The following is a 27,936-nucleotide window of genomic DNA, read 5'->3' as shown; positions in this document are numbered from 1 at the left end:
CAGTAAAGTATTACCATACGAACAGGTGATGACAAAGTTAATTAGACTGCTGATAATTGCTGTATAAAAAAAGTTTAATTATTGTTTTGTCGATGTTAAATTTTTTAAACTTTCTAAGATAGAAAAACTTTGAGTAGATTTCTACATGGGCTTTACCAGGAGTCTTTAGGGCGGGGGATAAAAAAAATTTAAAAAAATCAACCAATAACATAAAACAATAATGCTTTTTAACTTTAGTAGGCCATAATAGAATATGCATTCTTGGTTTTAGTTCCCTAAACTCAAGAAAATATGAAGAGTCTAGAACTAATACAAAATAGAGCAGTGAGTTTAAAAAAAAAAAAAAAAAAAAAACAACGAATATTCCAATTCGATTAGAGTAAGACCATTAGTAAAATCCCCAAACCTAGAGACACCTTCAGGACAGAAGACTATAAAGTAGCTATAATAAATAAAACACTTAACCATAATTTTAAAAATAGAAAAACAAAACCTAATGAAATACTCAGTACATGCATGACTAGATTGACACACACATGAAGTGCGTAAGACATAACTATCTTCTTTTATCGTCTGTAATATATAAGATACTATATAGTGGTAGGTTATTTTTTTGTACTAGTTATTGAGAGTGAGCAAGCACTTTATTAGAAACGTATCAACTTTTTAAACTTTTTTTGTATGTTACTAGTTATTTGTAAATGCTAGCTTATATTTACTTAAATTACAACATATTGACTACATGGACGAGATGTTGTTTTTTTTTACAGATTGTTAACGTGCAGAAATACATTAATCTCATACGATTGAATCCTCTTGGCAAGCGATTGAACCGGTGCTTTCAAGCTATTATAAATTATAGACCTTGATGCGCCTTCAAAACTACGCCTAAAGAATATTTATTTGTGATGACAATGCGGCCACACAATCAAACAACTAGTATACTTTGACACATTCTTTCTCTTCCAGCCAGTCTAATACTTAAGTAAAACTCAATAGATCCAGCAGCTAAACCTCTCGTGACTCATTGATAAAAGTAATAGTTACTGAAAATCTTGTGATTGAGTCCAATATCACAGCTTGTAACGTCATAGTTATTCTAACATATATTTAAGAAAAATCTAGTAATTTTATGTGGCTAATTATTAGAATAGTTATAAGTCAATATTCGTTTCAGATAGGCTACCTGTTTCTTGTTTCCTTCTTCTTCTTCTTCGATCTCATTTTTATGTTGGACGTTCAGATGACCAATACATGAGATGAACTGCGCAGTGGTTTCCAAATCAGGGAGCTCTCCATATGGTTTTATTTCTTTTAATCTGTTTTGGGGCCAGTGTCTTGTACGGGACATGGTCTGCATTATCATAACCAAAAGGCAGGCGACCCAAAGGCAGACCCCGAATGCGATGGATTGATGATGTGGAAGCAGATCTGCATCAGTTTGGGGTTAGGGCGTGGAGACGAAAGGCCCAGGAGAGATCTGAATGGAAGAATGTGTTGAAGCAGGCCTAAGTCCTCCATGGACTGTAGCGCCACTGGGATGGATGGATGGATGGATGGATGGATGGTAAGCATTATCTGGTTACACTGCACATGAGCAGATTTCACTGGTTAGGATTTTTATACTTTTGGTCTTGAAGTGTTTTTACATTCTTAATCCCTGCTCCTGGCTCCACAGGCAGAGATAGAAGAACCACCAGCTCGTTTGTGTGGGTTCCTTCGAGGCGGAGAGCCCTCCCTCTTACCTGGTGGCGGGATTCCACAGGCATGACGCCAGATCTATTAGAATCGGTACAGTACAGTACTGTTATTATGCTACAGTACTCTGTATGAATGTATGATCGACTTACGTCGAAATTCGGTTTACGTCGCCGCGTAGGAACGGAACACCGTCGTAAGTCGAGGACTACCTTTATAATTAAATTCTTCTTCTTCTTCTAGCCAGCTTTATTGCTGCTGAGCTGTGAGCTCTTTATAATTGAATTCCAAATGTTTTTCCCATTATTGTAATGACTTTGCCAGAATATATCGGGAAAACCCTCAATCTATATAACTATTCACTCCTTTTATAGTTATGATGAAATCTGTAATTTTAGCTGCATTAAAGATCAATAGAATTAAATGTTTTAATTACAGCATTTACAGTTCAACTTATAAAACTAGGATAGGAACAATGGATGCCTTGAAAGTCTTATTCATTGTGTATATTCTATTTGGATTTACTATTGGTAAATAGGCCTATATGCCTCGACATTTATATATAAGCTTCAGTGTATATTCATATATTTATTCTTATGCAATCCTATGCTTAGTACTCTCTCTTAAACATAGAATAAACCTGAAAAAAAAAAGTGTCATAATGATATAATTAATAATATGAAAACTAATATTACAACTAATTATATAAGGAGTAATTAGATACATAAAAATATTAAAAATAATAAGATGTTTAAATAAAGTTTGTATAAAAAAGGTCAGGCCTTGACCTTCGTTGTCAAGTCAAACACAGTACTTTTCTTAATCCTCGTTGTTGCCTGGTCAGCGGTATGCGCCTCGACTGTCATTGGAATTACCTGGGTTTATACCCAGCCCACTGCCATCCCCCGTCGTCCTGTGAAAGGTTTGGACTAGGAAGGAGATTATCTTAAACTCTGAATGGACATCCGAAGCAAGTAAAGTATTGAACAAAACAAGCCAACATTTTTGCACTCGTATCGAAGAGATCAATTTATTTATTCATTTTATTCACAATTATTTTTTTTTCTCAGTAAATCTTTAAGTCCCTGAGTCTCATAATATTAGGTCATTAAGGCCTCAAGGAGACTAGCACCGTAGACAGACGAAGATGTAGAAAAAAGAACTTGATCGACCTCTGGCGAACAATGGTGTTGCCTACCATTCGTGTTGCTAAATAAGTAGATGATATATGGGTCTGCGTATCTAGACTTTCTACAGCATGTTTTTCAATAATAAAATTCAAAGACAAAGTATTGTAAGTGTTCAATTTATTATCAGAAGTGTTTTTACAAGCCAAGCAATCAGTGGGATAATGGCGCCTTCGGTGCCAATTCCATACTGGACTTTTTTCTCAAGGTACGTCTGTCAGATTTTATTTTGTGTGCATGTAGGTGCATTCTCATTAAAATTTGATCGATTAAAAACAAAAAAATGATTTTAAACTTTTTTTTTATTTCTAGGAACCAGTGGCCACTATATTAAGTTCTTTCCTATACAAAAGTCAAATGAGAACACATCTACCTGTAATGGTTTTGTTCAAGATGAGACTATATATATCCGAGGCGAGGCAAAAGTCAACGGGTATTCAGATACCACTATACAAATTATCATCCACAAGCATTTCCAATCTAATCAGGTATGTTGTTAACAACAAGTATTTTTACAATACCTCTATTCAACTCGCATCTTCGTGGAGACAAACCTTTCTGGGTGGAAACGTTTGGATAAGCAAAACCAGGACACGGATCTTGAAATTGGCTCTAATGATTTGCTGTATATTGTTGGGATAAGATTTTCAAGCACGTCGGTCGCAGTGGGAAAACTCTAGTTTGACCTTTCAAATTTTTCAAAGTAAAAAAAAAAAACAAAAGAAAGAAATTTTAATTTGGCTTGAGAACCTCCAAATATTTATCTTTAACGTCATCGGGTACTTCTGCTTGTAGTGTTATATTAGTAAAGAGTTTAATAGAAACATTTTGCGCATCGGCTTCTAAGATCTAAAGGCCTATCATTAGAGGATTATAAGATCTAAAGGCCTATCATTAGAGGATTATAAGATCTAAAGGCCTATCATCAGAGGATTATAAGATCTAAAGGCCTATCATTAGAGGATTATAAGATCTAAAGGCCTATCATCAGAGGATTATAAGATCTAAAGGCCTATCATTAGAGGATTATAAGATCTAAAGGCCTATCATCAGAGGATTATAAGATCTAAAGGCCTATCATTAGAGGATTATAAGGTGTATTATATTTATACATTCGCTTAACCATAAATTGTTTTCACCTAGAGGGTGGGGGTTGGGCCGGTTGAATAATGTTCCTTTTATTTAAAAAAATCTTACATTTATTAGTTATTTATATCTAAATAATCGATCAATAAGTATATAAATAGGTAATGTCTTTAAAAAAAATATTTTTCTTGTTGATTATCATGAATAATTCCGTCAAATAATCTATGTTGTCACCAAGAAAAAGTAGAAGTATTTGTAGAAATATGTCCTAGCATATGGAACAAGAAATGTGCCTTTATCTTTGTGTCTTTCTGAGTATTTTAATAGGTTGTGTTTTTGTATTTGAAGATTATGGTTAAAAAAATCTATGTTTTCATTTCATTTTGCTTAATGTAAACATATCCTTTTTATCTATAGTACTTATTTTGTGAGATTGAGTTAAAGTCCAACCATACGACCGAGGGCTGTTCTTACGATGTCACTGAACAAGACAATGTATTCAGTATCGCCGTTACTTTGAAAGCTACAACAGATTTAAGTTTTGGAAAGATTAGCGGCAAACTATTAAATAATAAAGAGATCAAAGATTCTTATGAAGTTGATCTGCCTGGTATTTACGGTAAACACTTACATATCTATCTATCTATCTATCTATCCATCTATCTATCTATCTATCTATCTATCTATCTATCTATCTATCTATATATATATATATATATATCTAAATATATATAAATATAAATTTAATTAATTTATATATAAAAATCTGATTTTCTTACATAAGTTAGTTATCTTATCTTATATAATACAAACGTTACTTAAAAAAAGAAGATGATTACGTCCTAGTTGACCTGAATGAGTGAATCACCGAAACTGTGATAGAGACCTGAGAGTTGTCCAGTTGATATTGTGTGATAGATATGTATATATATATGACATCACACAATATCAACTTGACAACTCTCAGGTCTCTCGGGTTACGACGGTCTCGACTTACGTCGTTTCATGGTTACGACGCTGTTACGACTACCAGTCATCTGGAAGTCTAATAGGAAGGCATGGGTGACAATTGCAGTTTTTGATGACTGGTTCATCAACCATTTTGTGCCAGGTGTGAAGCGTTATTGTACCTCCAAGGATATTCCTTTTAATATGTTGCTAATTCTGGACAATGCCCCTGGACACCCTGCCCATCTCGATGGCTGTAACCCTAATATCAAGGTGGTTTACCTTCCACCTAATACAACTTCCCTAATACAGCCTACGGACCAAGGAGTCATTGCTACATTCAAGGCCTACTACCTCCGAAGAGTCATTAATAATGCTTTAGCAGCAACTGTTACAAGGTGTTACAAGGAGATCTTGGAGGAGAAGAAGATGGTCTCCTTCCAAAGTAACCTGCAGCAGTACTTCAAGAAGGTAGACAGGCCTGCAGCAGAGCCTGCAGCAGTACTTCAAGAAGGTAGACAGGCCTGCAACAGAGCCTGCAGCAGTACTTCAAGAAGGTAGACAGGCCTGCAACAGAGCCTGCAGCAGTACTTCAAGAAGGTAGACAGGCCTGCAACAGAGCCTGCAGCAGTACTTCAAGAAGGTAGACAGGCCTCTAACAGAGCCTGTACTTGTACCCTCTACCTCACCTGCCCCTCTTGACTCACCTGCCCCTCTTGACTCACCTGCCCCAGTATCTCCGGCAAGTTCTGTAGCTTCCTCTCAATAAGCTTGTTCTCTCTTTGGCATTGTTTTTTTTTGTTTATTACAGTACACTGTTTATTACTGTTACAGCACTTACAGTACTGTATAGTACAGTACAGTATTTCATTATTAAAATTACTTTTCTGCACAATATTTTACTGTTTTTATTGATAATTATGTATTAGAACAGGTGTTTGCAGTACAGTACAGTACTGTTATTATGCTACAGTACTCTGTATGAATATATGATCTGACTTAGGTCGAAATTCGGTTTACGCCGCGTAGGAACGGAACACCGTCGTAAGTCGAGGACTACCTATATATAAATTAAAAAGAGGTTCTATCCAAGGCAAAAGACGAGAAGGAATGGAGAAATATAGTCGATAAATCTTGAGTGGTGCCCTAACGGTCCAACAGACTAAGGGATTGGTGAAAATAAAGGTGAAGCCGCGTGACTATCAAAAGTTATTCTTTAAGATACAGTGGAAGTAGTACGAAGAAAGGGTCGTCCAAACATGGATGGAGAACATAAGAGAATGAACTGTTCTGTCATTTGACAACTTCATTAGAACAGATGCTGACAGGAAAAAGTGCAGGGATTTAGTTTCTCCAACTGTCATGGCACAAATGACTTTAGCACTGAACAACATGACACAGCTAACTATAGGAACGCAAATTTAAAATAATGTGATACTTTATTGAGTCTAATGACTGTAACTGTGTAACCGTTGAGCTGTACTGAACCGTACTGTGGTTTTTCACAAAGCTGATATCAACTCAATCTGTCACTATATCTGTACACCTTATTTCTCCCACACCTAATATCGGATCAAGCTGAAATTTTTACACACTTATTTCTTTTCATAAAAAAAAAATAAATATTTACCAATCAGGCCTTTCTAAACCATCCCAAGACCGTGATTAGCATGACATGTTAAGACAAGTGTCCTCAATAGCACTTAGCTAAGCTTTGCTGCTTATAGTAAACTAGCCAGAGTTTTTTTATATTTCAGCCGGTCATACAAAAAACAGGCGTCTAACCCAGCGTCGCAAATTCAGTAATATAATAAAATTATGTGTATATTGTTTTTTTTTTTTCAGAACATGATTCAGTGAATGCTTCAGTTGTTATAAACCAACAAAATGTAGAAAGCCAAAATTACCTCAACTTTTCCGACAATGTCCTACAAATTTCCTCAACTTGCCAAAGTCTAGTAGGATCATGTCATCTACAGCTCAGGTTAAATGACACACCTACCTTGCTGGAAACAGATGATAAACTGCAATTTGAAGCTAGCTATCCCCAACCTAGATATGTGTCCATTATTCTGACGGTCTACAACTGCAACAGAAACAAGGTTCTAAAAATATATACATACCATGTACTAATAGGTAAGTATACGTACCGTTACAATTAGCTTCATTCCCTTTATTATAAATCTAAGAATAGGACATAATTCACCACACCTCAGATGTGTCCCATGAGACCCGAATAGGTGTTTCATGAACTCTTGAATAATTAACTAGTAGGTGTTCAAGAGAAAGACGTCCAACAACACACACCATTAGGGTCCGACGAGAGGCGCTTGAAGAGGTGGAAAGCTTCACCTATCTCGGGAATATTGTAGGCAACCATGGAGAAATAGATGCAGATGTCAGAACCCGCAATTTTGCAAAGCCCGAGCTGCCTTCCATCAGCCGAAGAACTCCTAGGGATCTAGGGAAATTAGCACCACCTGAGGTTCATTCTCTTCCGGGAACGCTGTTCTGCCTCAGCGTGGCGCCCGGGTGGAAACGGCTACTTGAGGTAGTAACTAGGCTAAATGAATGGCAAAAAAAAAACTCCTGTGGGAGTGTCCAAGGGTACGCGAGATTGGACCCATTGCACGGACGGAGTTGAAAGAGAGCTCTCACGACCCTGTCGATAATCCATGCGCCGTTCCTCAAGGGACCGTTACATGAATGGCGAGTTACCCCACGGTTAGCTTGGTAGAACATAGAAAGATGGCGGAGACTCCCGGTAAACTCGGTCCTTTGGCCATGTCTAGCCCATGCGTCCAGAGGCCAGTTTTGTCTGAAATAGCAATGCTTTATATAGGCATTGACTTGGGTCTCTTCCAGACAGAACTGCGGTTCACGCAGGTTTTTTTTTTTTTACTTTTTGACGCTCAAACAGGTTTTTTTTTTCAAACTTAGAGCTTGAAGAGCCTTCGGCTCATCTCTTAGACGATCAAACGATTCCTTCTCTTCACAACAATTATTAAGCCAATACTACTTTATCGAGCAGAGACCTGAATAGCCACGATCTACACCATGACAAAAAATCCAGGTATTCATCAATATTTGCATGAGGAAGATTCTTATTGTTAATTTAATCATACATACAATTAGAAATAGATAAACGACAAAGCCGATTTACAAAACACACACACAGGCTTTATTCAAACATATTAAATAACATACAGCAGCACACACTTCCATATCCGCTAAAGGAAACCTACTCTCACACAACATTACATCATATATCAACATCCTTCTTTCTCTACAAAACTAACATAATACATCTGATCACATATTCTATAAAATCAAATCACATACCTTCCCTTTTTTTATTCATTATAATATATCATGTATACTCTAATACTTTTATACATGTATCACTAGCACATCACATCGAAGAAAGAAGTGCAATAGCTTTTGTCGTCATTCTGGCTCCTATGTTGTAAGTATGTGCGAGAGAAAAAGTTTTAACTTCATGTACAAACAAGCAAACTATAAAAATCCTTTAAAAAATATTCTAAATAAGGGTAATAGTTCCACCCTCACTATACATATCGCAACAGAATATAAAAGTTATTTCTTATAAGCCACAGCAAACAAAATAATGTATTTTCAATAATTAATTTTTTTTTTTTTTTTTTTTTAATTGGTTCATATCTTGTTAGGTATAATAAATAATTGTTAAAAGTATTAACTTGCTCAGAGAATGATAATGGGAGAAATAGCTTTAACAGTCAATTAAAGGGACTAAACCCTAGAAACAGAACCATATCTGTAAGAACTGATAGATTTATTTCCCTTGTAGATATCAAACACAATAATGAGTTACCAATAATTAAATATATCCTACACTTTTCGTATAATATCCATATTCTCCACTCTATAACATATATATTTACAGGTGAATTAGATATGTTACAACTTGTCTTACCATTCAAACAAATTTTTTTGCAGCTATCCCTTGGCAATGATTATACTGTTTTGGGTTTGTTTCCGCAGAAGCTCAGTAAGTATGGCTTACCTCTTTCAAATGGTTTTAATATACAGTTGTTTGATGAAGACTATGTCTTTTTAGTTAAGTATGTTTTTGAGAGTCTTTAAATGCACACATTACATGTGTTAAAATTAAATGCTGCCAGTCAAGGAGAGATAAATCTTCCGGGATCATTTGAACTATTGTTTTTTTATAACTGTCTGTACTCTGGTAAAACAGTTAAGATATTTCTTCTTTCCAGCCCTTTACATATGATTCTTGAAAATGTCAAATAAAAATAACCTCCCAGCGATTGACTGTTACACATTGCAATCATGGGGGCTAGTAAAAAAGACATTGATTTCTATGTCGTCTGACTTTCATTAGTTTATTGTTATGTAGGGATCTTATCTTATTAATAAATATCAATTTCATTACTCATACGCAACTAGCAAATTGTTTAATTACCCAGAATAAGATTAGCTCTACTTTAGTCTTCATGTACTTTAAGTAACAAAAAATATATAGATTGATATTTTGCCGCTGGCAGAATATTTATGTTGAACATTATGGGGAAGGGGGAGTGCATATGTCCTGCATTTTCAGAATGTCTCTCTCTCTCTCTCTTTATACATATATATATATATATGTATAAGTATATATATGTATTAACGTCTGTCACTATTCAAAAAGAGAATAATTTCAAATCCATGTCTGAACGTCAGGTCTAAATCAAATTACAAGTCGAAATACAATGTTCCAAAGTCACTTCAAAATGCTTTCTATAAATGTAAAGTCTGCATGTCATATCTTAATGTCACGACATCTTTAAATATATCTTAATGCTATAAATAAAAGCCATGTCTTAATTTCATATGTATTTCTCATGCTTAAATGTCGTATCGAAATGCATTCTATAGATGTCATGTCTGAATGGCATGTGTAAACGTCATGTATGATTATGAATCAAAATGGCATGTGTAAACGTCATGTATGATTATGAATCAAAATGGCATGTGTAAACGTCATGTATGATTATGAATCAAAATGGCATGTGTAAACGTCATGTATGATTATGAATCAAAATGGCATGTGTAAACGTCATGTATGATTATGAATCAAAATGGCATGTGTAAACGTCATGTATGATTATGAATCAAAATGGCATGTGTAAACGTCATATATGATTATGAATCGAAATGGCATGTCCCACTCATGCTTTTAACATCATAATTAAGCTAACAACTTTCGAGACTCACATGGTTATGATAAAAAATTAAACTATTTTTTTTTTTCGTTTTCCATATCTTTGTAATAGAGACTAAACCATTCGCCATTGAATTTCCACAGGTTTGACTTTTGACATGGTAAAGCTGAAGACTGGAGTTTGTTTTTTTTTTTTGGTACTAACACGACTATTTGTGACTAATTGTTTAACCTTATAAATAATGTTTTATAACTGTAAACCGGTATAACAACTAACAATATTGAAACTATAAGAGCGTTTAGTTTGATATTTAACGTTTATTGTCTTAAATCAAATTATAATGTTTGTTAGATACCTTTGAATATAAATTGTGATCATTATGTACTTAAACAAAATATATATAATTCTTTTTTACTTAAAACTTGATAGAAAATGGGGCATTGACTAATTTTGTGTTATGGTTTATTAAGCTAAATCAAAGGCAAAAAGCTTTATAAAAACACTAAATGTGAGAATGGTATTATTTTTGTTCCTAATTTGGTGACCAATATTATATTCTTTATATATTTCAAACTTCACTTCTTAGTTTTGGTGGCTAAGCTCTTGCATAGTGATCATTTCAGGATGTTTGCCTTTTTTTGTAGTATGCGTTCTGGAGTGTCATTTTGATGGTCCTGGGTTCAATCTCTGCCCGACGCCATCTCCCGCCGTGCTGAAATAACATTCAAAACATTTAAAACATTCCTCAGAATGACAATTTAAATATAAAAAATAAGATTGATTTTACACAGATATATCCATATTTATACAATTGATAGTCAAAATTATGATGAGTGTAATCCATGGTGCGTCACAATGTGAATCAACCAAAGATGACGTCATAGTGTAACTAGTGAAATACCTTTTTATTAGTTAGTCATGACTAGCTGTCAATACGTTAATTTAGTTCACAGATAAATGAAACATAGGCCTATTAATACAATGTTATAGTCGTGTATATATCAACATTCTCTTAACCAGGATTTTTTCTCGGGTGAAGGGAAATAGGGCATTATAAAAAAGTACTTTTTTTTTGTATAAATAGAGCATTAATTAGTTATTAAGAGTAAAAAAAAAAACGCTCCCTAAAATCGTATTTTTTTTAAAAAGTATTTTGTTTAAGTTATGCATGTCTTGAAATTGTATTATATTTAAACAAGAATCATTATGCACATTCCATTATTTATAATTCGTTTTTGTATTTTTATACAATAAAATTTTTTTTAGATATTTTTTAAAATATGGCATTGTTTGTTGTATTTGTAGAAGAATATTCGTTTACATAAAAACACAGTTTCAACATTTTCAATTAAATTGTGTTCTGACTCAGTTAACGTAATAGAGTCCTCTAGATATTGTTTTAAAAGGAGGAAGGTAAAAAGTATTTTTCTGGAAATGTTTGCAGAGCTTTTCAAATAAACATAAAACGCTGAAAACGCCTCATTATTATTATTATTATTGTACTTCTCTACGCCTCACTTGCTCACACTGAACATGATATCTAGCTAGCGGTCAACGACTTTGCGTACGCTGCAGCCTCTTTTGATTTAACAATAAACCTCGGTAAAAAGCTTGGTGTTAGGGCGTGGAAGGATGTGTTGAAGCAGCTCATAGCCCTCCACGGGCTGTTTCACCACTGGCATGGATGGATGGCAAAAGCCGTTATAAACTTCTTATAGTCCGACGGTCAGGCTGGGCAGGGCACGTACCCAATATCGAGGACGAACATATTGTACGGCGTAACAGAGGTGCCCCACGGAAACGTTTCTTTAGAAAACTAATGCAAACATTTAAGTCTAGTAAGAAAATATACGCCATTTTACTTTGTTACAATGTGCCTGTTTTACCCTATAACGTAGAGATTTGCGTCATAATGAATATACTAATTGCATTATTAAATGTTTGAACGTAACCATCTCAGAAGTTACACTGCAAAGACTTTCTTCCAAGCCAATAATAGTATAATAATTGTATGCAAAAGATGCAATGTATAACTACACTACGTGAGCTGTGGTTAGTCTAGACTGTAGGAGGACTTAAGAGACTTTATATTGTTACGTATTTCTGGATTTTCTGGCTAGATGTATTAGTTGGCACACAAATAAAAACACAGCAAAGAACTTGACGACTCAACTTTCAGTTTCATATAACTTTAATGACTATTAACTCTAACAATTCGTTAGTGTAACATGTAGCGTAGAAGACTGTACAATATCTGTCAGTTTACAGTTAGCTATACTTCGTTGCTATTCATCTCTTCACTTCGTTGCAATTCATCTCTTCTCAACTTTCCTCGAGCCGTATTCCACAGAACAGACCGACACACTTCCCAGTGTCGCTCCAGGTCTCCCAAAGCTGAACCAAGTCGTACTCAAGTCTACCGAATCAGAGCCGCACACGTCTTACACCGACTGTATCGACTGTAACGGCTCAAGTCCACTGTAGTTCGCTGTATAGACTTTAACGACAGTAGTCCACTCCAGTTAATTCTACCCTAGTTAACTTGCATCGAGTCGTACACATTTGTCTTCCACAGAGCCGCACACGTCTTACATAGTCTGTATCGACTGTAACGGCTCACTCACGACTCCATACGACTGACTTTCACATTAACTTTCTGGCTTATATTGAGTCCCTAATCGCTTCTCCAAAGTTGCACAAACACTGCTTGTATCTTCTGGAATAACACGTGAGGAAACGTCACATCCTGTCTTTGTTTATACATGTAGATTCCAGAAAACATCAGCTACAGTGTCATCTTGCCGGGGTCACAAGTTGTGACCTCTATCTGTCACTGGACATTGCTAGTACCTTTTGGAATAACATGTAAGGACACGTCACATCCTGTCTCTGTTTATACATGTACATTCCAGGGAACACCCGCTGCTGTGTTATCTCGTCGGGGTCACACGTTAACCTCTTTCTGTCACTGGTCATTTGTAACAATATTTAATCGCCATGTACAATTACATTGAGAACTAGCAGAACATTAAAGCAACTCTTCAGATTGATAGTCTTTACCCGATCGTTCATTTCCGTAATTTCAAAAATTTTACCCAAATGACTTCGGGTTGATAACCTTCATTAAGAAATTATTGAACAGAGCGAGGCTCGGCCACCTGGTACTAACTATTATGAAAACTTGAAAATGTTAAATAGGTCAAGATTACGCCTACGACATTCCTTACGTATGATATATATTTACGGGAAAATCCGTATTTACTATTTCCCCCCCCCCCCCCAAAAAAAAAAAAAAGTAGGAAGTAGGTCCAAAATTTAACTCGTACTTTATGTCACTAAGATAAATGTAAATTATCACTAAATTATTTATTTTTTTTGCAATTATGTTTTAAATATAGATCTCTATAATTGTAATGCAGAATACATTTATACCACGTTCTTAATTTCCTTTTGGTAAAGTTACTTCCCTTTCTATGTTTCCAATGTAAATAGAACAGCGCCGGCCTGACCCACGTGTTACTTGATGATGCAATGACAACACGGCTTCAAACATGGAGTCCACGGAGGCTTTGATGTTTGTGTGCTGGCTGTTCGGATCGCTGCTTGGTAACCAATACATCATAGTTTAGTTTTAATACAATGTTTACATTTACAGTGATGTAACTTATACATATATCTTCAGTATCTAGTCTATACATTATTAAACTTTAAAGAGGGCATTAATTACGAAATTAATTAGAAATGGCTTTATATTTTAAAAGTGTATGAATTCAAACATTGAACATTCCAGGTACCAGATGTGACAATATTGAACTACAACAGCCAGAATGTCGCTATTCTAGCACTGGATTTTCACAAAACAACACAATACTTGTCAGAGGTGTGGCTAGAGTCCAGGACTATTCAAATGCCTCTATACAAATACTTATCAACACGCACGCAAGCTTAAACGCGTCGCTGGTAAGTAGCGTAAGTACTTCTATTCTGTTTAGTTTTGTTAGTAATACTATTAATAGTGTTACATCTTACGTATAGCCACTATCGCTTTTGACAAACCTTTTGGGGCTAATGACGTCATGACTTCGTGAGTCATTTCTTTTGTTGCAAAGACAGTACACAAATGAATGACGTCATATCTGTGTATTATCCTTTTGAGTTATGAGATACAAAGACCTAGTTCAATGCTATATTGATTTTTAGAAAAGAAGGTTTATAGATAATGATTTGTTGAGAGAATGGGAGAGAGGGGAGGGGGAGTTAATGAATGTAATGGGGGAATATAAAATGACAGTTAAACATTTGCCTACTCCCGTCTTAAGCTGCTACACTGATCAGACGCGCGCGCCCTGTTGAAGTGTTAATTCCACACAGTGATTTCATGGGCTAGTCAAGCCTCGTGTGTGTATTGATTTTGTTTCTTCCTGGCCCGTGCTGCGCGCTTGTGTTTATTAACTTTGTCCGCGTGCTTTGTGTTGACTTCCCGCCGTCAGCATCGTTCTGTTAAGTAACGCTAGACATCTGAGAGAAGAAGATTGGGGTCACAACACAACACATCATACGTCTCATTTTTTTTTCTTACATAAAAACGATTTATCACTATGGGGAATGGGGAAAATATGTATCAAGATGAAAAAGCTACGAATTTTCCAGTAATAATAGACATAAATAAAATGTAGTTATTTAATATCGAATTCAGTATTAGAGATATTATGTGTCTTTTTTTTGTGTGACATCTGGATGTGATTTTAACACTCCTCGTACGTTATATCCGGTTAGTAAGAACACAGATCCGGCTTAATGTGTTGCATTTGTTTACTTGTGTGCGAAAAGAGGCTTATAGCGTGTGGTCAACGATAGGTCAGAAGAGGTAACTTGTCATTGAAAACATAGTGGTCGATATGGTGTGGTGAGTAGGGAATAATATATATGTCTCGCACCATGATGGTTGTGGATCAGCATAAAAAAACCTGGTCGTCTCTTAGCACGCGGACAACAAACCGAATGACATGGGTTCAAGCCCTGGTGGTTGGGGGCAAGATTTACGATAACCCCTTGACCCATAAAGACATGAAATCGACCTAAGGAAATAAACATATCTGTGAAGGCTGGAAATTATCAGATATAATCCTAGTGCAGTGACCTACAAACATGCATTATTGATTCATTTGAATTGGGTGTGTAGTTTATCTGACAAGAGGGAGGGGATAAGGAGTTTCTACGTCAGTAGTTGAACACTCCCAGTCCCGGATATCATATACACAACAGCCCCAAACTGGATTATAAGCATGCAGAACGGGGCCTTGAAAAAGATTTTTTTTTATTAGAAAAAAAAAAAAGACATTTAAGAAGTCTGTCCTTTACAAGCGTTTAGGTTATGTATAATACAGTGTTCCTTGACGCCGGTAAACTGCAGAACCGTTTCAATAAAATGTAAAAGAATTTAAAGTGTTAGAAATACGTATTTAGCTAACGTGAAGTCTGTTTGCAATTTTAATAATCATAATTTGACTGTATGAAGTAACTATCAATACAATGCCCCCCCCCCCACTTACTTAACATTAGAAAAAAAATGACATTCATTTTACAGATATGCAACAATAAATTAATGTAGATAATGTGCTCTCTCTACCTGTCTGCAGTCTCTATCTCTGTCTGTCTGTGTCTGTCTCTCTCTCTGTCTCACTCTCTCGATCTCTCTCTGCCTATCTCTCTGTCTGTCTCTCTCTCTCTCTCTCGATTTGTCTCTGCCTATCTCTCTGTCTCTCTCTCTTTCTCTCTGTCTCTTTCTCTATTGGTCTCTCTGTCAGTCTATGTCTCTCTCTGTCTCTCTCTCTCTATTAGTCTTTCTTCTTTCAGTCTATGTCTCTCTCTGTCTCTCTATTGGTCTCTCTGTCAGTCTATATCTCTCTATTGGTCTCTCTGTCAGTCTATGTCTCTCTCTGTCTCTCTCTATTGGTGTCTCTGTCAGTCGATGTCTCTCTCTCTATTGGTCTCTCTGTCAGTCTCCATCTCTCTTTGCCTCCCTCTCTCTATATATACAAAGAGCAAATAGACGATATTATTTATTTGAAAAGTGTTAGGGGGTTGGGAAAACCAGAGCTAACAGTACCTGGCGACACCAACCCTTGTCACTCCACTGCCTGAAATCACAATTGGGAATATTGAAATTTTAGTTACATTGCAAAGCCATTTTTATCGTTTTTAATATTTTATTTATTATTATAAATTGTAATACAACTTTCCAACCTTTCGATCCATGGTAAACAAGTGTGTCATGTGGCCAGCACAGCGACCAACCATGTACCCATCAGATTTGGGTGGACTCAAGGGCGTCCTGAATATCTGAATAACAATCTCCACAGGGATTTGAACCCAAGCTACTCAGCCAGCATGTCCCCATTATAACTATTCATAATACTATTGTCGCTGGTTTTCACTCTTGAAATAACATATAATTGTGCTATATTGCAGTACTGTGTCATGAGGTTGGACGATTCCAATGCTACAGCCACTGTAGGGGATTGCTCTCTCCATGTCAGTGAAGGAAACAATGTAGTCACATTTACTATCACATTGCCAAGTAGCCCAGGTGTGTGTCTGGGTAAAATTGCTGCAAGATTGATAAACGATAAAGAGCATAAAGACTCAAATGAACTGGATCTATCAGGAGTATGCGGTGAGTACATTTATCTAGATAACATATTACAGAAACAAAAGGGTGCCAGAAGGCCAGGATATATATATATATATATGTTACGTGAGTTAGATGATAAGAAATGTAAAAAAAAAAAGAAGGTTTAATGTACATACGTAATTGGAAAGATAGTTTTACCTTTAATGAGTTTCATTCAGAGATTGTGTAAATACAATCTTGATCTATTGAGTTCAGGGTCGGTCCTAGCAATTGCGGGGTCCTATGCGAAACGAATTGCGCGGGGCCCAGTATGGGTAGAGATAAGGATAATAAATGAAAATAAAGGTTTTTATAAGAAAAAAAAAACACTCGTCTTTGCATTTTATACATTCTTAACTAAGTACATGATAAGTTGCTTCAACAGAATTGTGGACATTGTAAATTCAATCCATGCAGCCGAGATTTGGGTTTTGTGTCAGCTTCAAGAAGAAAGCTAAATTGCGCTCCGCTAGAAATTGTACAATCGCAACTAGTCTTTGAAAAACTTGACTCCAACGTTTAGTCTCAGAATAAAGCATCTTCTGGTGAACTTTGTCAATGCCTGTTGTTTATACTTATTCTTGTTTCAGCTTCACAGCAACTAGTCAAGGCGTCTAAATGCCCTTATTTAAATATGAAAGCTGACAAAGCTTTTTTTTTCGCGTAAGATTTGTATTTTCGACATTGAATGACACCCCAAAATAACGATTTTGTCTATTTTTTAGGAGATTTTAATAACTTCAGGAGATTTCCACGACTTTTTCGTACATTTTGCATCATTATACAATTTCAAATATAATTAGCGCGGGGCCTATCAAAGCGCGGGGCCCACTGCGGCCGCATAGGTTGCAGTGGCTTAAAACCGGCCCTGATTGAGTTATCATTCATATCATACAGCTGATCTATGAGAAACAAGGACATAGTCCTTGGCCTTGTGTAGTTGTGGTATTTATTGTATGTAGAAATAGGTAGCTGAAAGAACCTTGGTACTAGTAATGTCTTTATGTATTGTAGGTCATAGGTCAGCCTTCACACCAATTGTTCTTTGGACATCATTTTTTATATTACCTCTTTTAATGACAGTGATATACAAATATGACCTTTTGTGACCTATGTATTCACTTATAAAATTTTATCTTTAGAAGAAGAATGTGGCTTCCCATTGGCTTTTTAAAAACTTGAAGAATTTGTGAAAAATTAAATTATCCATTGCATGCTTTTATTTTTATTTTTTTTGTTAAATAAATCATTCATTGAAATATTTAACAAAGTTTTAGTTTTTAAAAAATTTGTACAAAAAGAATTCCTCATGCAAGAAATTCGCCAGTTTTTTACTGCTGTAAGAGGCCTACAGAGAAAGCTTAGGACAGTTTTCTCAACATTTTCCCTTAACTGAGAACTTTGCATATCATGTATTTAGCGGAACATGCATTTAGCGGAATACGTTGCTTATTTTTATTAGAGAGATAAATACACATGATTGTGTACTAGTTAATTATTTTAGTTGTTCGCGGAACACCTATTCAGGACTCGCGGAACACTAGGGTTCCTCGGAACACGGTTCGGGAAACACTAGCTTAGAAAATGACGGAAGAGTTTTAAAGTCATCTTTACAATATTTTTTTTAAGCAACAATTTTTTTCTTCCTTTCTTTGGTATATAAATAGGGCGTAACCTGTGGGTAAAAGTTAGTTTGAAATATTAAATTTTTTTTTTTTTTTTTAGAAACCAATCAGATCACAGCAGACATGCTTATCAATGGACAAAACGTCAGTCATGGAGGCTACCTAAAAGTCAACACTGACACTTTAAGTATTCGGGCAATATGTCAGAGTCCACTCTCCCCCTGCAAGCTACATCTTTCCTTCAACGACAGAACACAGATACAAGAAGCAGAGAGTATCTTACAGTATGAAGTCACTTATCCCATGCCCAAGTCTACGTCTATAACTCTGGCAGTGTACGTCTGCAATAACAATCAACCTTCCCAGAAGTATACATATAATGTCGCTGTTGGTAAGTTTTAAAATAATTTTCTTTCAATGAACATATGTTTTCTTACAAAACTAAACATTGAAATAATTTCTTGACAAAAAATCGAAAAGTTCATGTAACAAACAATATACTATTAGGCTGATAGCCTTAATGTTACTATAGTAAAAGTACTTATACTACTTACTGTACATTATACTGTATTCTCTCTTCATTCCAGACTTCACTAAAGACAAAGCTGGAAGTATCGTTGTTGTCGTTATTTGTTGTATACTAGGGCCTATCATGTAAGTAGTGTACACTAATAAGGTGTTTACAGTACCGTATCTACCCAACGTGTTAAATCTAAGACATTAATTACATAGCAACAACAGCTAATTTGTCCGTGAAATTCTATCACCGATTCCATTCACGTGCTCCTTCTTCTCAAGTCCCAATAGAACATAAAACTGGCTGTCTGAAAGGGGCCAGGTAAACCAGTGTCTATAAACAACATGCATAACATGGCAAAATATGCAGGTCGCAAATGGGTCGGCATAGTCACGTGAGATGCTGCACTTATCATTAATCTTCTTACACAAAGACAAATCTATTATTTGTATTAGTTTTAAGACTTCATTGCGTCACGTGTTTACAGAAAGACTTAACTGTTCATGCTTTCGAAATGATAGTAAAAAAAATTTATACTTGTTTAAGCTTGTTTTTTATAGTCATTATTATTAGTAAGGGCATTTATTAGCTCTGATTGACCCAATAGCATCAAAGCGTAATTGAGGTCTACTACTTTGACTGTGCTCAAATGTCTGATTGTGAGTAGGTTGAGTGTACTGTGTATATATCCAATCTGTAATCATAAATAATCTAAAATATTCATTAATTCTGTAATATAGTTAAGGTTTTCATGCTATTTTGTTCTTTTGTTTTTCAGTTATCCAATGTCTCTGGTAGTCATTTATTTAATACGTAATGCCCTATTTTAAGTAAGTACTTTCATTTTTGTTTCTAATATACTTATCTATATATCTTTTGAATTAAAAAAAAAGAATTACATAAATACATTAACAAACAGAAGAAAACTTAAATAATTATCTCTGTATTAAAAAGATGATTTATGCTATAGAGCAGGTGTGGGAAAATTACGACCGCGGGTCACATGCGGTCCGCCGAAATGTTTTATGCGGCCGCGGACACCCAAAGAAATCAGTGTGCCCACACATTACACATATATAAAAATGCAAATATATTAAAAATAAATAATTGTAAATATCTTTAATTTATTAAAACTTTTGATTATCACTTATAATGAAGAGACTAAAGAAACAATGTCTCTAAACGTCATTCTAAAAAGTTTAAAGTAAAAGAAGATTATTTTAAATGTCAATAATTCAAAAAATTCAGTCAAAGACACAAGTTCATGCCAGCTACATTAAATATAAAGTTAAAAGATGCAATCATTTCATGCATGTTAAAGCATAGGACCGACCTTAATCATAGGCAGCTGCCTAGGGCCTACGAATGTTGCGGGCCTCGTACGAAACTTTCATGCCCTGCAGATTAAGTGAAGAAATATCGAAACTAATCATCATTGTTATTGTTGAAGTACACTAGGTTTTTAATAAATTGCATACTTTTAGTTTTTTCACAGTTAATTTAAATTTTTAATTTTATTTGGTGCTGCCAAATTCACTTTGCCTAGGGCCTCCAATTATCTAAGACCGGCCCTGACTGGCTACTCCGAAAAGTAATTGAAGATTTGGTAACAAAACATTATGATGTTCGGTAACACAGTAGTATCCACTGGCCTAGCAATAGAATAATATGGAATCTCAATGAAGATAGTGTTAGGTTTCTTGAAGGATATTGACTGACTTTGTTACTAATTTTTCTAATGAAGAGTTGAAGGTAGACTTCATGTTTATCATCTGAAACACCTAAACACGTTGTTTGCACATGAAATGTATGTGCGTCTTAAATCTTTTCAAACAAAGCTATTCCATTTTTAGAGGCCAACAAGTGCATTCAGGTTTTCTTATTTTCATTGGTGAAAGTGAAACTATTCCTAGTGAAATGGTTGATAAGTACAAGACTTATTTGGATTCCTTGATTGTGGAATTTGAAAGCAAATTTTAAGACGTCAAGAACTTGGAATCAGTTTTCAATACCCTCAGCTTACCATCTAGTGCAGAAGCTGATTCAGCTCCAGAGGAAATACCTCCAAGCAAATTATGATCTGAAAAAAATGTTCCTGCCAGTTATTTTGCGAAGTTTAAAAAAAATGCTGTTAAACTTTCACATTATTTGGAACCTTATTCATCTGTGAACAAACCTTTTTTGTTTGAAAATTATCAAGTGTTAGAACAGATCGATGATGATTGACTGTAATCGACAGCGGTCATAAGAAAAACAACAACTAGTTAGCTAGTTCCAGAATTCCGGAAAATCATGCACAAGATTAACAGTTATATACTTTATATTAAGTATTACTATACATTTGTGGTGAAATTGTGTGATGTATACATGCATTTATGAAGTCTAAAAAGATCGTTCGTATAATTATTTCAAGGAATAGCGAACTCTTGTATAGATGTATATGTATGCAGCACCTCAGTCCCAAAATTTTTTTTTTGATGCGGCAGAAAAGGTTGCCCGCCTCTGCTGTAGAGGCTTTTCACAACTCTATAAAATCCAGTTTTTGATATACCTTTAGTACAGAATATGGAAGTATGATCTATACTATAAAGTAGAATGTGAGGTGTATGTATGTTACTTATAGACATCAAAACCGCTTGACCAATCTTGATAAAACTAGGCAGGAATGTTTCTTGGGTACTAACTTAGACCGTAGTGTATGTATAATAGCCCTAAAACAAACTTAAGACCCTAAAAAAATAAAGTTGTCCGACTCTATTACAGCTATAGTATTTTATGGATCTAGGCCATGTCTACAATGTTGACATGAGAAAAGATAGAAAGGATTTAGACCTAGATCTAATTTTAAGAAATACACTTTGCGCAGATAGTTTTTTACTTTGACACATGAAAATACAAAAGAAGATCCACTGATTTCATTATATAATAAAATTAACCTTCAATTTTGTGTTTCAAAAGCATTTTTTGCATTAATTAGTTCCTTATATCTGTGACTACAGATTTCCTGGCGAACATTCTTTCATTAGACAATACCGTAATGAATCGCGTACTAAAAATTAATTCGTTTAATTGTTTACTTTATAATCCCATCCCTAGATCTAAAACTCTAATTCAACACTAAGATGATAAAACTTCTCTTCGCACAGATAGTTTTATACTTTAACACATGAACATACTAATTATAGTCCATTCATTTCATATTTTGATCAAATAAACATTCAAATTTGGTTTTCTAAAGCATTATTTTTAGGAGACTACATTCGTTTACAAAAGCTGCGAAGCCGAGTTGAGATAGGCCTAGATCTATATTCATTCATGAATCGCGTACTAATCGTTTACTTTATAATCCCATTCATTTAACAAAGCTATCGCTCTTTTCGTTTTTAATAGATATGAATGTATCGGCTTCTGGTAAACCCATTTTCGCAAAACTAATTTTATTTTCGTAGCGAAAGAGAAATAACGTGAAAGGATCATTAGCTAAGTTTAACATAGGCCTACATCTAAATCCAATCCACTACATTAGTAAACACAAACTTAGACCCGCAGGCCGCGGGTAATGTCAGGCTAGTATATATATATATATTAAAGCATATCAAAGTTGTTTTAGTGCAGTTATAAGTAAAATAGTAGCAAACACGGCATGAAGGCTACAAAAAGGCCTATCCTACGAGACGACCAATAGGGCTCTGAAGGGAAATAAAATACAAAATAAAAAAGATGCGTACTGATGACACGACCCTTCAAAGGATGACATGTCGTCATTTTGCTTGGATATTTGGTACCCCTATAATGAAATGCCTTTTAGTAATTGTAGGTTAGTAATACATGCAGTATGGCTCCGTTTGGTTTCCGATACAGTCAACTAAGAGGGGGGTGGACATCATTACATTTTTGAACCCTGGCAATGTGTATCCTTCTTCGCCCCTGGTTATTAGCTAAATAGTATAGCGCTTTCGATCCGAGAGGTCACAGGTTCGTATCGTGGTGAAGACTGGGATATATAATACGCTATTTTTAGAACACCTCTGAGTCAAGCCAGCTGAAATAGGTAACGAACAATAGTTGGGGAAAGTAATTGCGGTTGGTGGATGCGCTGGCCACATGACACCCTCGTTAACCGTGTCCCACATAAACATATGACCTCTACATCATCTGCCCCATAGATATACATCGCAATGTCTGAGAGGGGAACTTTCCTTTTCTTTATATATTATCTAGCTGGCTACAGTAATCTTCCACAAAGGTGACCTCGACATAGTTTAATTGTCTAAGTCTTTATTTTATTTAACATGCATTGATGTATCCGTTGTACAGAATATGTAAGTACGTAAGGGACGGTCTTAAGCTTTGGCAAACTATGTAGCCACCAAAGGGCTTCCTATTGGTGGGGGCCTTGACAAGACCAAAAAAAAATATTTTTAGAGAAAAAAATTGCGAAACATGGAACAAATCTCAAACATGGCAGACACCCGATGACTCTATGCCTGCCTGCCTAGCTCTAAGTCTCTACCTGCCTGCCTAGCTCTAAGTCTCTACCTGCCTGCCTAGCTCTAAGTCTCTACCTGCCTGCCTAACTCTAAGCCTGTACCATGTATCAAGGTTGATTCATGAATGTTTTCATCTGTTTGTTAGACTACATATGTTAGGAGACCATTGTTCCTTCCTTCTAGTGAAATGTCAAAACTGTATCGGCACTGCCGTTCCTTTGGATACATCAGCTGCGTGGAGAGGGGGCAACTAATGTGTGGGCGACATCGTTCCGACCACAGCTGATGCCCAGGCATTCATCTCATGTCCATAGTCGCTTCGCGACTAAAGGAGGCCATAGATTTCTAGTCTGGTGATAACTTGTCGTTCATGAAGCATATTTGTGCTATCGTCGCTATCCGAATTTAACTTATTTCTTGATCTAGGACAGGTATAGATACGAACGACTCATAATTCAATGCGCGTTTTTCGGTCTTAATTTTTTGTTTTACTTTTTTCATTTGGGGCTACCCTATTTCACTTCATCATGGGCCTCCCTATTCATTTGGTCTAGGGCCTCAATATTTGCTTCACCTTGGGCCTCTAATTACCTAATGCCGGCCCTGGTATCAGGTACCATCTTATCGCTGCCTTATTTTCTCCATTTCTCTTTCACTTCTTTCTTTCTATTTGTGTAGTGTATTGCTTAAAGCAGATTAACCGGATCTATGTAAACAAAGAGAGAAGATTAGTGTGATTAAGCTTTTAATATGAAAATCTCCATTCTCTGTGTTAAAATTTACTCCCAGTGTTAAATATCTCATTTAAATGCTCAAGCGATTTGTTTTTTCTAATATATTTTGATTATTTGTTTTTTTCGCAGGCTTCTAATATACAACTTCTAGCTGGGAGATTTATTATTTATTAATTTCATTGTAGAACTGTAAGTATGATTGTACGTGTGGATGGCTTTACATTTTAAAAGTTTTAAATTAAATTCCTTTAACTATGTCATTGTTTAGAACCTTAAAGTTTACATGATTTTTAATTATTTTATTTATTGTATATTGGATTGTATATTTTCCCAAAGATATATACAGTGTTTTTTTTTTCTGTATTTTGAAAAGCGCATATCTAGTTCATAATTTCCATTTCAATCAATTGAGTATACTGCGAAATATTTGCAATTATACAATTTTTGCTTTGTTTTTTTTTTCACGTGTTTTACGGTTCCATTTTGCTATGTATTTTCTTTTCTTGAAATTAACATTTTGTAAAAATCTTTGTTGAAGATGAAAGCTCAATACAAACACATGTAAGATAATTTGTAAAAAATGTAATTATTTGCCATTACCCGTTTTGTTATTGGGAAAGATTTTAAACAACTGCAAAGCGTGAACCTGAAGCTCTTCACTTAAAGTCATGTCTGAAGGTCCCACAATAACAGCCATCATTGCTGTTTCCGGTCGTACCATATCTTCATTGCACGACTTACGGATCCGGCTAGCTATCTACAGCGGAATTTCTGTAAAAGGCTACCTGTGCCAGACTCCTGCTCTCTGAAAGGAGTCAAAAAAAAAAAAGATGACAAATATAAAATTCCAAAACTCGGCTGGTTTTGTAATTATTGATAAATATTAGTAAATAAAAGGCTGCAAAGTTGTGTATTTTCTCACAAGAAACAGCTTTACGTTGAAACATATCACTGGCGTAAATATAATTGTGGACTTCTATGTTTGTTCTCTTCAGTTTATGCTTTGTGAAAAAAAAAGCCTATCTCTTTTGTCCACTGGATGATCAGTAAAATTGCTCATCCAACTTTTGCATTATGCGCAAGATTACAAAAATATCACTGATCTTATGAAGCTTGCAAGAAAAGGTTTTAAATGAAGTAAATATGCAAACACACGTTTCTGATATATTTATTAGTCAGTTTGTGTGTTCCATCTAAAAGAAATTAAGGAAATAATTTGATTAACAGAAAAGATATTAATGCAGTAAACCAAATGGTGAAAGGCAGAACTTTTTTTACTTTTAGTCAAAAAGCCTACCAGGAGGTAATGTCCTTATTACCCTTTTTACATTCTGCTGGACAGTTGACAAACTGCATTGTCTTAGCGTATTCCTTAGTAGAAATACAGACATAATTACAAAGTGTATGATTTTAAATACACATAGCTTTAACCCACTTACATTGGGTTGTATTTAAACATGCCCAAGCTCTAAAAAGTGTCATATCTAATGATCTCCCGTTAGAATTTTATTGATATATTTATATTATTTATAAAAAAAAACGGGTGACGTATTGTTGTTGTGTGTTTATTTATAATTTGTGCAAACTTTGTTCCACGTGTGACTTGCAAATAAAACTAGTAAAACTATTTTAATAGAGTATCGTCTCTTTTGAAGTAACGTTTTTAATCTGTAAGATACGATGTCTCAAGGCAGCAAAAGCGTTTTACTTGTAGTAGAAATGTGTGTTCTTTGAAGCTTGCTTTTAGTGTTCGTATATATCAACTAAAAATATTCTTATGAATTGAACAAAATTGAAAATAAACTTCATCATTTTTTAAGATATGTTTATATTTTGTTTTATTTTATTTTAACATTGAGTCTAGTATATAAGCCTGGTCCAAGCTGAACAAAAAATTTACATCAAGATAAGTATGCACCTCATAAAAACAACTTTTCAAAAATAAAGATATATACATAGAAATTTGTCCCATTTAGTATTTTCATAAGCAATCAACTATTATAAACATTATAAACATAATGTTTCACTAGGTTAAATGCATAACTTAGATTGTTCCAATTTAAATCAAATATAAAAAGCTGTAATTTCTCTTCACAAACACCGTATAACAAATCCTCAAATGTTGTTATAATAATTTAAAATAAAACAACACTTTATGTAAAACAATTTAAATAAAAAAATATTTTTAAAAATAATCATTAAATACAAATGTTTGTTTTTTTTTAAATATGAACATTCTGAAATATATATATAGTTCGTCCATCGTGGTTCGATGATGACCACTTTGTCATCCAGGGGGCTGAGGGCTTTGCACTGGGGTTTTATGCCTCCTCATGTGGCTGTTGAGACATGTGTGGGCCCGGAATGTTCGGCCGCACACTGGGCAGGTTATTCCAGCTGGAGCTAGTGTCGTTTGCCCTGCTTTTCTTTTCTGGCGTTTTTCTTCTGCCAGCGTTGTTCTTTTTTCCTCAGCAACCTGTGCGCCAGTTTTCACAGCGCGACGCCATGATGCTCTGTCATGTGCCTCTGTCTCCCAGGTGCCTGGGTCTATGCTGAACGCCTTCAGAGAAGCTTTGAGGGTGTCCCTGAAGCGCTTCATTTGAAATATAAAAGTACTAACAACATGCTGTTACAAAGCATTTCGTCAAAATACGCTACAACACTTTAACACTAGTTCCTACCATTTCTCATTTATAAAATGACATATTGATAGACATTATATTATAGCTTGAGGTGTTTTTAGCCTCATCAATGTCATAGACTACTGCGAGATTATTAGATTCTAAAAAAAGTTAAATAAATAACAGTTTTGCTAAGATTGTGTAGTTCATACAAAATAATCGTACTAGATTCTAATTGTCACTAGCTGAACTGGAAAATATATTATACATACAAAACTGTGAGAGCTGTAACATTTGGAACATTCGGATTAATTATTTAAAATGTCTTTCAAATATGGTTGGCAAATAAAGTGGGCTAAATACTTATATATAAAATGTTAATGTTTAAAAAGAAATAGCGATAGGCTACAGTTATAGAGGAGCTCATAAAGACTAAAAATCCTTTGTATAACATTTTTAATATTATGAAATTTAAGACATTTTGGTGTTCATTATTATTATAATAATAACTAGCTGATACCTTTGAAAAAACGCTACGGTTTTAAGAGTTGGTATATATTTTTTTTTAAGGAACACTATTAACTCTTTCTCTCCTAATCGACGATATCATCGTTGATTTGGCCTAATAAAATTAAATTAGTATTTAATTTTTTAAACTTGACTTTGAATTATGTAAAAAGAGCATGCATTTCCCTTTAATTCTACACTGAATACAACATTTTCTAATTATAATAAACAACAAAGCTATTAAAGCCCAATCATAACAGGGTAGTGAAATAGTAATGAGCAAAATGAGGAATTCCTTTTAAATGTGGAAAAATAATTACGGAGAGAAAGAGTTAAAACCTCAATAAAACGTTCCTCATTACAACGCTCCCACACCCAGTAGCGAACATAGTGGATGGCAAGTGGCGCAACTGACCCAGGTCCTTCGCCTTAGGCTGGGGGGCCCGCGATCGTATATTTCCTTGTCACCTTCTGCTTCGCAATCCAGATAATTTCTCAGATACAACTTTTGTACAATTGATTTTTTAAATGAAAATTAATAATGAAATATAATGTTTTTTTGTTTTTTTTTTTACTTTTTAGGGGATATGTCCCAAGACCGCCCGTGAAATTAAAATTCTCGCAGTATTTAATTTCATAATTGTAC

The 27,936-nt window shown here is 34.9% G+C and overlaps 2 protein-coding genes across 3 annotated transcripts; both read left to right on the top strand.

Moving 5' to 3' along the window:
* The first annotated feature begins 2,061 nt into the window (after window positions 1–2,061).
* Window positions 2,062–9,394, top strand: LOC106053878 (uncharacterized). The gene is made up of 6 exons (XM_056011566.1): window positions 2,062–2,228; window positions 3,198–3,373; window positions 4,389–4,590; window positions 6,765–7,055; window positions 8,328–8,385; window positions 8,898–9,394. The coding sequence occupies exons 1-6, from the start codon at window positions 2,075–2,077 to the stop codon at window positions 9,016–9,018; spliced, it is 1,002 nt and encodes a 333-aa protein (XP_055867541.1). The 5' UTR covers window positions 2,062–2,074; the 3' UTR covers window positions 9,019–9,394.
* Window positions 9,395–13,574: 4,180 nt separating this feature from the next.
* On the top strand, window positions 13,575–25,985 carry LOC106066224 (uncharacterized). 2 transcript variants are annotated; one of them, XM_056010431.1, is made up of 7 exons: window positions 13,575–13,729; window positions 13,914–14,083; window positions 16,595–16,799; window positions 18,522–18,812; window positions 19,009–19,075; window positions 19,717–19,768; window positions 24,292–25,985. In XM_056010431.1, the coding sequence occupies exons 1-6, from the start codon at window positions 13,675–13,677 to the stop codon at window positions 19,766–19,768; spliced, it is 840 nt and encodes a 279-aa protein (XP_055866406.1). In that variant the 5' UTR covers window positions 13,575–13,674; the 3' UTR covers window positions 24,292–25,985. The 2 variants fall into 2 exon arrangements, with proteins under 2 accessions (XP_055866406.1, XP_055866405.1); XM_056010430.1 differs by having other exon boundaries at window positions 13,914–14,092.
* Window positions 25,986–27,936: the final 1,951 nt, after the last annotated feature.

The sequence above is a fragment of the Biomphalaria glabrata genome, chromosome 14 (assembly GCF_947242115.1).
Source record: "Biomphalaria glabrata chromosome 14, xgBioGlab47.1, whole genome shotgun sequence".
Classification (NCBI taxonomy): Eukaryota; Metazoa; Mollusca; class Gastropoda; family Planorbidae; genus Biomphalaria; species Biomphalaria glabrata.
This window is presented reverse-complemented; position numbering and strand designations above follow the sequence as displayed.

Excerpts from the sequence above, each read along its gene's own strand:
- LOC106053878 (XM_056011566.1), top strand. The coding sequence starts at position 2,075 with ATGATGAAATCTGTAATTTTAGCTGCATTAAAGATCAATAGAATTAAA. Across the intron at positions 3,374-4,388 it reads AGCATTTCCAATCTAATCAG|TACTTATTTTGTGAGATTGA; the intron begins GTATGTTGTTAA and ends TTTTATCTATAG. Across the intron at positions 4,591-6,764 it reads TGATCTGCCTGGTATTTACG|AACATGATTCAGTGAATGCT; the intron begins GTAAACACTTAC and ends TTTTTTTTTCAG.
- LOC106066224 (XM_056010430.1), top strand. The coding sequence starts at position 13,675 with ATGGAGTCCACGGAGGCTTTGATGTTTGTGTGCTGGCTGTTCGGATCG. Across the intron at positions 13,730-13,913 it reads GCTGTTCGGATCGCTGCTTG|GTACCAGATGTGACAATATT; the intron begins GTAACCAATACA and ends TGAACATTCCAG. Across the intron at positions 19,076-19,716 it reads TGTATACTAGGGCCTATCAT|TTATCCAATGTCTCTGGTAG; the intron begins GTAAGTAGTGTA and ends TTTGTTTTTCAG.